This window comes from Filicampus tigris, chromosome 1, assembly GCF_054856515.1.
Source record: "Filicampus tigris isolate MCC_2025a chromosome 1, RoL_Ftig_1.0, whole genome shotgun sequence".
NCBI lineage: Eukaryota > Metazoa > Chordata > Actinopteri > Syngnathiformes > Syngnathidae > Filicampus > Filicampus tigris.
The window spans coordinates 11,579,760-11,592,564 of record NC_141217.1 but is presented as its reverse complement, the minus strand read 5'-3'; the positions used below and the strand labels follow the sequence as shown (position 1 = coordinate 11,592,564).

The 12,805-nt window shown below is 39.9% G+C and overlaps 2 protein-coding genes across 4 annotated transcripts in view; one reads left to right on the top strand and one right to left on the bottom strand.

Moving 5' to 3' along the window:
* The window catches only part of gpr153 (G protein-coupled receptor 153), a 41,197-nt gene extending 33,215 nt beyond the window's left edge, over positions 1-7,982 (top strand). For all 3 annotated transcript variants that reach the window (XM_086052255.1, XM_086052248.1, XM_086052240.1), the window contains one exon: positions 3,679-7,982. In XM_086052255.1, coding sequence (XP_085908381.1) covers positions 3,679-4,449 — 771 coding nt within the window. In that variant the 3' untranslated portion in view covers positions 4,450-7,982. The remainder of the gene's footprint in view (positions 1-3,678) is intronic.
* A 2,376-nt stretch (positions 7,983-10,358) lies between these two features.
* hes3 (hes family bHLH transcription factor 3) lies at positions 10,359-12,080 on the bottom strand. Its single transcript, XM_086044106.1, has 4 exons — positions 11,932-12,080; positions 11,752-11,847; positions 10,949-11,030; positions 10,359-10,867 (listed from the first exon to the last, which is right to left on the bottom strand). Exons 1-4 carry the CDS (start codon positions 11,983-11,985, stop codon positions 10,440-10,442), a joined length of 660 nt encoding a protein of 219 aa, XP_085900232.1. The 5' UTR covers positions 11,986-12,080; the 3' UTR covers positions 10,359-10,439.
* Positions 12,081-12,805: the final 725 nt, after the last annotated feature.

Here is a 12,805-nt window from a genome sequence, read left to right as displayed (position 1 = left end):
GGTACAATAAAGCCTCTGCGGCTTTTTGTTTTCTTCTTTGTTTTGTTTTGCATTATTTGGCGTGTCCTCTCCCCCCCCACGCGTCTTGCATTTCACGTCACTTGTCATGCTTGTGCTGCCCTCTGCTGTGGAGTCCCTCACACCGCTACTGTATCGTCTGCTGTCTCACCTTTTCTCTGAATTCCACCAAAAAGCCACCACAAGGGTGCAGGCTGACATGAGCCTTGTGAATGTGACGTCAGCTTGACAAACATCTTCCTTCTCTTGCTTAAGTTATCAGGTCAGAATGGAATGTGGAATGAATACGCTATATATATATATATACACAAAGTACACACTTACATATATATATATAAATAGACACAAAGTACACACTTACATATATACATATATATATATATATATATATATATATATATATACACACACACAAAGTACACACTTACCGGCCACAATGCGGAGGAACACTTGTGCAATCGAATAAAATCCATTGCAAGAGCTCTATATGGATAATTCTTGATGGTGTTGGTCAGTATCAGAGAAGAGTTCATTTACTATCAAACAAATATTAAAAAATTATATTAGAGTTGTTTAAATAGTCTAATTTCAATGTCAATGTTAAGTCCGAATGTTCAATTGGATCTCTATTAATGTTTCCCAACATTTAGGTCCATTGAGCCGAGGCACATATTTTACATTAGAAAAATCTCTTGGCACACCACACCACCAATCAAAAATGTGGCAAAAAGTATATGTACTCGGTATGGAAATATTGATGATCTCATCCAATTTGAGTCACGCATTTTGTCAGTGTGAACTGAGGGCCAGTTTAGTTGAACACAAAGCTGTTACCCGGTTGCATGAATGCCAACAGGTTGGTTTACGGCTTAATTGCACCTTATGCCATCTAGTGTAAGCACATTTAATGGTTCAACCTGTCACTGTACGTCCGTTGCTGGCACAAATGTGCATCGCCACAGTGGGTGGGAACCTCTGCTCCATTAGATTAGATTGTGCAAATGCTCTTCAAGTTGTGGCCATGTATTCAATCGAAATCTTATATATTTCATTTATTTGTAAGATCCAAACATAATACCCATGAACAGCATGTTAAAATCTCTGTCGTAAAATCTGCAGTGTAACATTTTGATTAAACTCAATGCTGATGATAAGTGCATAACTCCCAAAAAGTGAAGGGACTTTTAGGGACTACTAGATCACTAGACTTTGGGGTGAAATTCCAGGATGAACCTAAAATAACCTTTACAGGTGAATTTTATTTGACCTTCACGGAACTTTTGAATGCAAATGTCCAACTGTTCAAAGGTTCGATCCTTTTTGCACAACTTGCTGTTTTCTAACAAGAACCTTAACGTCAAAATACACAACAGGAGCTTGATCCATGAAAATCTCCAAGGATGTCCACTTCCATGCCCTTCTGTGACTCCTCCGGTCTCTCTGTTGCCACCTGCTGATGACGCATTGAGCTCAGTGGAACATCATGTTCCAATACAGTACTGTTGATCACATGTTAGGTGTTGTCTTAGTGTAAAAAATGTGAACAGAATCATGAGGAAGCCTGCTTAAATTAGGGCCTGGCCAATTAATAGGCTAGTCGATTTTATCAGCCAATATTAGGCCTCTTCAAAAATAATAACAATTACCGTAGCTGGACTTATGCTGATTAAACACCTACAGTATATAGTCTAACATTCTCATGAGTGTTATTCTGTGCGAATTACATTCTTATCCATCTTCCCATATATGCCAATTAAGAGGCAATGCCTGGAATATGTTGATAAGACTTGCACTCATGCTTGTAGGGCAATATTTGTTGTTTGCAACCAAACTTTGTACACTCATTTGCTAAATTCATTTGGGTGTTGTGTTGACTGGCTGCATGACTGACGATATTTGGTGCGAATTACATCATTTGAGCAAAAACCCCCGAATTATTGAGCGCATTCAAAAGTTTTGAGATGGTTAAGTTAAGCTCATCTGTAAAGGTTATACACTAGTGCATTTTCGGTTCAGCCTGAAATTTCAACAGACAGCCCAAGACCCCGAATGTTTTGTGAGTAGTGTAGATAACTCATGAAACTATCATTATTTCTGCACTTTACATTCAGGTTAGGTTTGGGGAAAATAATGAATTATAATAAATCAGAGTTTTGTCACAATGACATTCAAACAGGTAATGTGATTTATGAGTAAGACAAGGTGTGTTGCGATTATGATGCAACCACACGCAGTGCCACATGATATGGAAAGCAGATTGAGCGTTTTATTTGATATCCTTGATATCGAGCTAGAATGTAAGTCGTCGAACGACTGTACTTGCAATGTCTTTTTACTTCTGCCTTCATGAAGCAAAATTGTGCACTATCGTTGACAACCGTGTGCTTCTGATACACTTAGTGACAAAATTCTGCTAATTTATTTAGCACTTCAGTTGTAGCGTTCAGATGTCAAATACAGTGCACTGTTTTGCCTCACTAGGAACATGTACAGTACTATTTAGCAGAAATGGCATACAGTAATAGAAGGCAGTTGTAAAAAGAACGTTATTAGAATGTTACTGAATCATCTTACTGGTGTGGACAAGGTGTATACTCGCCTATGGATCTTAAGCTAGATATCAAGGATATCGAATAAATGCATTTTTCTGATGTCCTTGTTATCCAGCTCAAGGTCATACTAGTAGGCCAAAAGTGGCACTAGTGATGGAAAAAAATACTGTTAAAACAGTCAATTTACTTGTGCTACTATCCTAGTAATGTGCTGCATTTACTCACTAGTGAGAACAAAAAGCAAAGTAGTACATGGACCTTCAGATGGATATCCTTGATATGCAGCTTCAAGTTTTATTAGTGGGCCAGAAGTGACACTAGTAGTGTGAAAAAACCTTACTTTTAAGACAGTCAATTTACTAGTGCGCCCGAGTCATTCTTCTATAGTGCACTGAATTGTGGTACTTGTGATGACAAAGAGTTTCCTAGCGTATATAGACCTTAAACCAAATATTGAATATATGTATCATTGATATCCATCTTTACTATAGGCCAAAAGTGGTGGTGGAAAAAAAATCCTAATAAGACAGTCATTCTACTCGTACTAGTTGTTCAACTAGTGTGCGTGCTAGTAGCACATGGATCTTAACTGGGATATCAAGGCTATTCAATAAATGCTCTAAGGCACAGGTGTCAAACTCAAGGCCCGGGGACCAGATCTGGCCCGCCACATCATTTTATGTGGCCCGCAAAAGCAAATTATGTGCACTGACTTCATGTTTCTTTCTAAAATACCAAAACTGCAAATTGTTTTCACTTTTTTAAAATGTCGAGATAGCACTTGCATTTTTCGTTGCCAATCCCCTTTTTAAAATAAATGTTAGCATATTTGAACAGTTTTTTATTGGCCTCTGATTTCAAAATGAGTTATTCATCAATTTGTTGAGGCGATCATACATTCATTTGGGTCCACGGTCGTAACGGCTCTCCGAAGCGAAATCATAACCACGATGTGGCCCGCGACAAGAATGAGTTTGACACCCCTGCTCTAACGTTTTTTTTTTTTTTCCAAAGCAAATGTCTTAGTGTCGTGCCTTGACGTTGACAGCCCACAAGCGCTCACGAGTGGGGCACTTTTTTTTCCTTTTTTTTAATGTCTTGGCTCCAGGTGCCCCCTACAAGAAGATTCTCCCACGACGAAACCGACATGTGGACCAGCGACCAGATCCCCCACTCCTACCTTCAGCGTTGGGGCTCCAGCGAGGACATGATAGTGAGTGGCCGCTACAGCTCCACCTTGCCGCGCCGCGAGAGGCGCAGGAACAGCCTGGTCTCCTACCACGAGGAGAGCCACCATCATCATCATCATCATCATCATCATCACCGGCACCTCTACCGCAAGCGGCGGCGCTCTGAGGACACGCACTCCCTCAAGCACTTGCCACGCGACTACCGTGACGATGACCCGCGCTGCTTCAGCCGCGACGAGGTCATCAACTTTATCGACGAGACGCCGCTGCCGAGCCCCAGGAGGAGCCCGCGCCGCGCGTCCTGCACCGTCGCCCTCATCCCCAGCGTGTACGAGCACCACGCGGTCATCCTGCCTCACTTTGCGCTCACGGACTTTGAACGCGAGCCTCAAGCGCTCTGGCGCCTCTCGGAACACAAAAGCAACTCGAGGGGCTCGTCCGACGGGACAAACGGTCATGGGAGCTCCGGGAAAGGTGGTCGGGAGGTGGGCTCGCCTGCGGGGGTCACCCGACGGACTCCCCCACCTGCTTGTAGGTCCAAGGCGGATGCGGTAGTCGACTGGGCCCAGCACAAGCAGCCGAGCTTGGGGGAGGGTAAAGAAGGCACGAACAGTTTTGTAAGCACGCCCTCGACATCCTCTTCGGGTTATATCACATTTCACTCGGATTCTGTTGGCTCCGCTTCCTGAAACAAAAAAGAAAAAGAGAAAAAAAATTGCCCTCGAAATTGTGATACTTTTTTTCATCACGGACTCAAGCTTTCCCATCCTTTTTGACATTTGTGGATCCACTGTTTAACCCTCCTGTTAGGCCTGTTTCTTTGGGCCATCAAAAATGGTCATGCTTCAATGTGACCATGTGGCTGCATGTTTAAACCTAAACAAAACTAAAAAATAAACACACACACACAAAAAAAAAAAATCCTGCTTCCAGGAATTAAATTAATGAGTTTAGATGTATGAGGTGTTCTGAAAGTTGCTCTGCACTGCTGTTTTTCTTAACATGATTCATTACACAATACAAGACTTAGAGCATAGTGTTTCATCCATTTTACATTCACTCTTAAAACTGCTTGGTCAAAAGTAACCCAAATTGGGTGAAATAGCTAACCAGTGCTGGGCCAAAAAGCGACTGAGCCAATGCTTTTGTTTTCTTTTTTTCTTTTTTTTTTTACTGCATACCCAGCCCATTGGGTTGAGGATTTGAGGCAGCAAATTGGGTTGAGATTTTGATCCAACAAGGGGTAAATGAGTTACTATACCAGGTTATTAGTATAGCTATTGTTCAAAAACATTCTAATTTTACAAAGTATTACTAACATATTCTAAGAAGAAGCAACGTCTTCCTGTCAGGGGTCATGACAGCAAGTCGCTCACACGATATGTTTGACTTCTTACACCAGATACACTTCTGGTCACAACAATTTTCTGTGTGTGGGCCATGTGCCCCGACCAGGATTTGAACCTGACTGCATGTGTCCAGAGTCAGCAGCTGTTACCCACTGAGCCACTAACATCTAAGAATGTTACAAAAAAATTACTTCAACCTCAGTAGGCCTACAAATGGCGACCAGCTTCAGTTCTTCAGCCAAATCCAATCTTCAAACCAATCTGCTAGTCAAAAAATTAAACCACCCTTGGGTAAAGGTAACCCGATTTGCTGAAACTCCACAGCTTTTGTGTGTTCGAAACATCTCATAACACACCACAAGTGCCACAAAATTACGGAAATAATAATCTTGTCTCAATTTACTGACAAACGTACTTGCTCAGTGTGAAGTCTGGACCTATTCAAATGAACACAAAGGTGAACACGGGAAGCCATGACTTATTTTGTTGGATTAATGGCAACAGGTAGTTACACAGATTTAATGTACTGTATTTCATGCTATAGTTAGTGGAAAACCATTTAATTCTTCTCCTGTCACTATGCATTGCTGTCATGGACGAATTATATTTGGGTGGGAATCACAGATTAAAACACAGCACAGTGAGTTCCCGAACATCCTGCGTTTGATCAGTGGGCGCTCATTTGTATTTTTTATTTTGACATGACGAGTTTTTTCTCTCATAGGGCCGGGGTAACAAAGTTGTTTTTATCGTGTCATTGTAGTTATGGTTTTCCTTTATGGAAAAGCGGCATATCTGTATGCCAAACGTCACAGTTTAGTTTGCATCTTGGCTTTAAATTCATGTTACGTTTCATATTAGGTACAATAAAGGCACAAAATGCTATACAAACGTCAAGTTTTGTGTAAAAAGGAACACATTTTATGACATTTGACTTTAACATCTTAAATCATTTCAATCTGCAACACCAGTTTAAGTCTTCTTTTAACAAAGGAGGATGAAGACAAGTGCAACAGTAACAATTTGAATGCAGAGAGTTCTTACGCTATAAAAACACAAACATGGCGTTTGTTATTGCTTTGGCTTCATCTGAAGGGAATATTGTTTCAATTATGTTGGTATTATTCTCATGCCACAATGATCTTCACATACGTGTGATGCTGTTTTAAATGAGCACAAGGCAGTTACACTTCTTGCCCCTTACCTAATATATTCTCAGTGGGAACCCTAATCCTCGTCCCATCACATTATCTAATTCCCCATACAGTTGAAGATAATAGATTTTATGATAACTTTTTAGAACAATGGTCAAGTAAAAACTGTGGCAATTTTGCATGGTCCATGAAAAAATTATGTGGAGGGTTGAATCTGGCCCACGGGCAGACAAATGAAAATTGGTCTCGAGACCATGTTGTTACATTTGGGTGACATTCGGTGGTGATTTGATTTACTGGGCAAAGGCACCCATTTAAAAAATTTCACAGCATATCGTTAAACAAAAATGCCACAAAAAAATATCAATACTGCAGTAATGATGATCACGTCTCAAGCCACACAAAATTGACTTGCTCCATGTGAAATCTGGACCTGTTTAACAAAGCTCACACGAAGCCATGACTTATTCTGTTGTACAAATGGCAACAGGTGTAAATTGGATAATCTCTTGCGGCATTGGGAATAGATGACATAAGATGTTTCAGAACAAATGTAACGGGAGTTAGTGTATAACATTTAAAAGAAAATCCAAACAGCAGAGGAAGATTTACCCTATTTCAAAAATATTTTGAAATTAACTGTCTATAATGTTTTAAACTTTTGAAAACTATAACAGGAGGGTTAACTATCCATCTCCACATATTGTAAACGACACATGCATCATTGTGAAACGGTGGCTCGTCACAACACACAAGTGAATTCTTTCCGGATGATATTTCCTTCTTTTTTATGCTCTTTGATGTTGTTCCCTATAGAATGCTGATGATATACAGGGATTTTTTTCACTTCACATTTTCTTTCCATGCATTATTGTACAGCAGATTTTTGTTTCCAGATACATTCTTTCCTGCTCATATGCCTGGACATGAAACATTCTCCATATTTGTTTTGGTAATTATGTACAACTTTTTGAATATTTGATAAGTTCAGTAAGAGTACACAGCAAATTTCTGAGTGTTAATTCAACCCTTACAGACTTAAATTTAACACTGTGTCTGAGTGCATTTGGTCCTGAAAAAATTCTGTGGCAAAATAACTCAAAATTCAATACATATTTTACACTGGCTAACACGGCACGGCGTTAATACAATTTAACACCACAGTTAAATAACTCTGGAGAGAGTAAATATAACTCCCGGCATTAGTAGTCTCAAGCTCTACCATGGATGTTGGATGTAATGCCATCAAAGGTGAGGGCCCCGAAAATGGTTTAATGGTTAAATTGCTCGTGCGTTGCAATCGATGACAAAAATAGAAAAGTTGAGCAATGAAAAGACATTCATATGATTGCTCAAAGTGAGTCTGCGAAAAACAGGAACAGCTAAGGCGCAGAAAATGAGAGCTGGCAAAGAAGTTGCACAGAAACATGCAAATGAATATCAAGAGTTACATGAAACTGTTATTCAATAGTTGCATGTTTGTCCACATTCTGTTTCAATCATCAATTGTCTCCTTTAACAGTGCTCATTTATCATGCGTTATCATCAAATCACATTCCCCTTTCATTGACATTTGACTTTCTATTGTATTTACAATCTGAATATATAATTTTGTTACATATTCAAAGATTAATGAGTCAATGAGTGATGTTTAATTGTTATGAGTTCCTAGATGACTTTGTTTGAAAAAGATTGTGACTGATTAAATTCACAAGATTATTCAAGTGTGTGCGGGTGCGTGAGTGTGCGTGTGTGGGTGTGGCTGTGTGTGTGTTTACTTGCACCCCTTCACCTCTTTTAAGATTGAATATCACCAAAATTAGGGTTGCAGTGCAGGGCTGGGGCTTCAAATTAGGGTTTCAAGACAGGATTAAGGTTTCAAGTTTCCTACAGGGTTTTGGGTTTAAATTTGAGTTCAAGTCCAGGTTTGGGTTTAATGTAGGGTTTCAACAGAGGATTGAAGTTTAAAACAACGGTTTCAAATCTGGGTAAGGGTTTTCCAACAAAGGATAAGGCTTCATTTGAAGTTTCGAGCCAGGGTTAAGATTTTTTGTCTTGAAATTAAGGTATTATTTTCCCTCTCAGGGTCACGGTAAACCAAATTTCAGATTTGTAGTTGCAGGAATATAGATGTGAAAATACATTGACTGTGCAGGGAATAGAGATTGAAAGGACTAAACAAATTAAGGTGTTATGATTGACAAACAATTCACATGGAAAACTCATATAGAACACGTTAAATCAAAGCTATCCCAGACTACCGCTCCAATACATAAGGTCAAAGAATCACTTAATAAGAATGCTTTGCCTTTTATTGTATAATCCGTTGATTGTTACATATCTGACCTATTGCATTGAAGAATGGGGGGCCTGTAAGTCCGATACCGAACTGCTCTTTCATTTATAGAAACGTGCTGTTCGTGTTATTAATAGAAGTGGCTGTAAGGACCTTACTAATCCAGTGTTTAAACAGTTCAAATCTTTAAAATTCAATGACTTGGTGGAATGTAACCTCCTTAAAATTATGTAGTAACCCTTTGCGATTCCATTCTATTGCCATTTTATACATTCGCGAAATATAGAACAACTAGTGGTGCCCAATACGTCTGATTGTTTTACTTTCATAAGGGCCCATCGAGAATGCTCCGCCCCCCCCTGTGCTGATGCCCCTGCATCGCACCAATAGCTCATAGAGGGTATTATGGATAGCTGAAGGACATTCACGATAAGGGGGGGTGGGGGGGGGGGGGGGGACGATAAGAAAATCAGGAAGTGTGAAGTCTTTTTTGCAAGGAAGAGGTGGGGTCCCCAAGCATGCTGAAGCATCCCACTTCCGTGAGGGCCACCGGTGTGAAAGACAAGTGGGCGTGGGAGCGATTCTCCTCGCTGCAAGGTGCCGTCTGTGCAGGACCTCCATCAAGGCGCACACACGACCCCCCCCCGACCCACACACACACACACACTTTATGACACTATTGAGAAAACAACAACAAACTCCTAACGGAAGCGGAAAAAGCGGAAGAAATCCAACCCTGATTTGACTTTTTTTAATTCATTAATTTCTTACATTCATTATAGCCAGTATCAGTATGAGCCACATAGGCCTACGTTGAAAGTATTGTACATGTATTATGTATGCTAACGGTGCAATTAGTTTTCAGTTTTTCCTGTTTGCTTCTCGGTTAATGGAGACATTTTAATTGCTAATAATTGGGCTAATCTTTACACTGTATTTTATTTAAGTGTAAGTTAAACACCCCACATAAATAATTTAAACAAAGCATGAAGAGGTTACTATTAATTTGGGGACATTTCATGGCAAAGCCATGCACGGAAAAAAATGATAACGTTAAAATAACTCCAAACCTTGAATTTTCATTTGTTCGATTTTTCATTATAGTAAAGACCATTGAAATCTTTTCAATGTTTGATACAACTTATTCATAATTTTTAATTACAGATGGCTTTATATGTCCTCCCTAAACATATTTTGATGCTGATTGTAAAAAAAAAAAAGTATTGTCGCACATAAGGTTCTTTCTTTTTTAGGTTTAGATTTTCATTTTTGTTTTTAAGTTTGACCTATAACTTGCACATCCGGATTTTACCATGTGTTATGATATATAGCTATACGTTTCAGAAAGAAAATGTCACCTGTCATATATTGCATATTATATTATTGTTATTTTTATGAAAACCTGATGTGCTGGGAAAAAAACGAGGGCAGATTCTGAATCAACGGGGGGGAAAAAAAATCTAAAAATGTTTACTTTCATCTCTGATTAAAACGATTTGTGTTGACGAGTATAATTTTCAATTGGTATCGTCAAGATTTAGTAGATTACTATGCAACACCCAAGAACGTCATGTAGTTTACTTGATTTGCATTTAGTTGCACAATAACAACTAATAACAGTTGGATTTTTCCCTCATTCGTTTTGATTATTGTCTGTCACAAATGTGAAAAAAAAATCTAGAAAAGTTTACTTGCATCTGTTATTAAACAATTTTCTCGGGGGGATAAAACCGTTGAGTGTTATTAACAGCTCTATAGGCGAATATATGACACTGACTATATTGAAGTATATGCAAGAATGGAGTCTTTATAGTCAATTTTATTCAGAAAATAGAACCCGCAACAGTATATGAATAGGCTAAATTACGTTTTCAGCGTCTCTACCAAGGTCTCCACATATTGTGATGAGTGCTGCCAACTTCACCGGGACTTTTGGGGTGAAGTTTTTTAAGCGTGGCTCTTTTTTCCTGGGCGTCTATCGTGGGGGCGGCGACCAGCCCACACAGTGTGGACCCTTCTTGCGTCGGCCTCCGCGTGTCTTCACTTGGGCGAAAGTGAGACGCGCAGTGGGTCCTTTGTGAGGCCGTGTTCTCGTTCTCGGCTCTCCACGCCATTTCTCGCGTCTCTGCGTGGGGTGCATCGCTGTCCGTGGTTCTGGAGATGTCCACCATTTTGCAGCGCAACGGCGCCATCTTGAGGCGCTCTCGGTCGCTCACTGTGTCAGCCATCAGCAAGTAGTGTTGGAAGTTGGCCAGGCAGTTGTGGAAGCCTTTCTGGTAATCGGAAAGCTCCCCGCGCGTGGAGGGAGCTACAAACGAGAGATGTGCGTCAGATTTATCTTAGATAGGACAAATGTAACATGTTTGCAATTTTTTATGTGCGGACTTACAGGTGTGAGATTTCTGAAGGTGCTTCAAATGTCTCACGGTGAGCTCCAAGATGTCAGCCTTCTCCAGTTTGCGCTTCCGAATCTGTGTGAGCAAAATAACATTCATTACAATCAAAACGCGCATAGTTCAATGCATGTAAATAAAATGTCCATGATGGATTTCAATCATTTGTTTCTTCTCGTCATGGTGGTTCCCTAATCATGCGTCGAGATGCGATCATTGTGTTTGAAATTGATTATAATTGTATTCAGTGTTTTACTGGTTTTATCTTCTGTAATGTGCCTTAGCTTTTTTCACGTGTGTTTTAAATTAACGTGTGATTGAATTAAAACAGTGTAGCACTCTGGTCAAGCCTGTTGTTTTAAAATGCGTTATATAAATTTGGATTGGCTTGGATAAATCCTAAAATTATATCTATGAAGGGTATAGAGCAGGGGTCACCAACTCCGGTTCTCGAGGGCACCTGTCCTGCAGGTTTTCAATCCCTCCCTGCTGTAACACACCTGTTAAAATGATCAGGCTCGTTATCAGGCTTCTCAAGAGCTTGCCGATGAGCTGATCATTCGAATCAGGTGTGTTACATCAGGGAGAGATTGAACACCTGCAGGACAGGTGCCCTCGAGGACCGGAATTGGTGACCTCTAGTATAGAGCATTGCACCTAAAGATCTAAAATGACGACAATGTTTAAGATTTGTATTTTCTCAATTTTGTTTGTAAAATCTCTTGAATGTTTTGAACTCTTGGACTGTACAGCAGCCATTTACTACATGAGAGCTATAGTTAAAGTTTTTTACGCTTACGCTGCTGCTATAGTGGCTCTCCAGAAGACATTTCAACTGGTCCAAACACTTGTTAATACGAGCCCTTCGTTTCTTCTCCATCAGCGGTTTGGATACCTGGATAATTTAAATAAAATAATGAATACCTTTCACTGAACCCAGTTTTTAATATTACATTCACATTGGGTTTTTTAGACCTACCTTATTAGGAGTGATTGAGTCGGACTTGTCGCCGCAGTCAGTAGTGGCCACCATTCTGTTTTGAATCCCTTTTTCTCTCTCTCTCTCTTGAAGCGAATTCCTTCCCCTCTCCGCAGCCAGAATGAGAACGTAGACCACGCGCGGGTTTTTATATAGACACACCCTCTTAACATCTCAATGCAAAGGACGCCCCTGCCCCATTCCCTAATACATGCAGTACTCTCAAATGGCCGAGCACTGCTGTCATTTGATGGCCAAAAACAAGCACATACCAACACAGGGAATACAAATACTGAAATGCGTTATGCACATTTTTATCTGATCTTATTTTCTTGATTTATAGAGTTACAGTAATTTTGAAATGATGACGTAACAAAATAATAATAGAAACATTCTCTATATCGAAGAAATGTGCAGATTCGCCACAATTTAAAAACATTAAGCACATGCACAACCGAAGGAGGAATGTGTTTTTATGTGGTATTTCCGAGTATGGGAAAATGTGAATAAAGTATGTATTTCGGATTGCACTTTATGGATTAATTGTAGGATAAGATTTAATTGTTAACTTTCTCCTATTTTCTGCCTACACGGTGTTTCAAGTGCCCGTGAGCTACTTATTGTAGGATCGTTTCAATTATTTTTTTGTGCTGCATAAATTCGAAATGTAAAAAGAGTCCAATCAATGTAAGTGAAACATAACACGATTCTGGTTCTGCTTGGTCGTACAGTGACTCTTTTGTCTGGGAGTTGAAGTTTCACACCAGCATGAGGTCGAATACAGCACCGTGGTAATTTTCGACGTGTTCCCGATTTTATGGTATACTGCATGGCCCAATATGTGACACTTGCAATAATGTGCTCGCATCACACA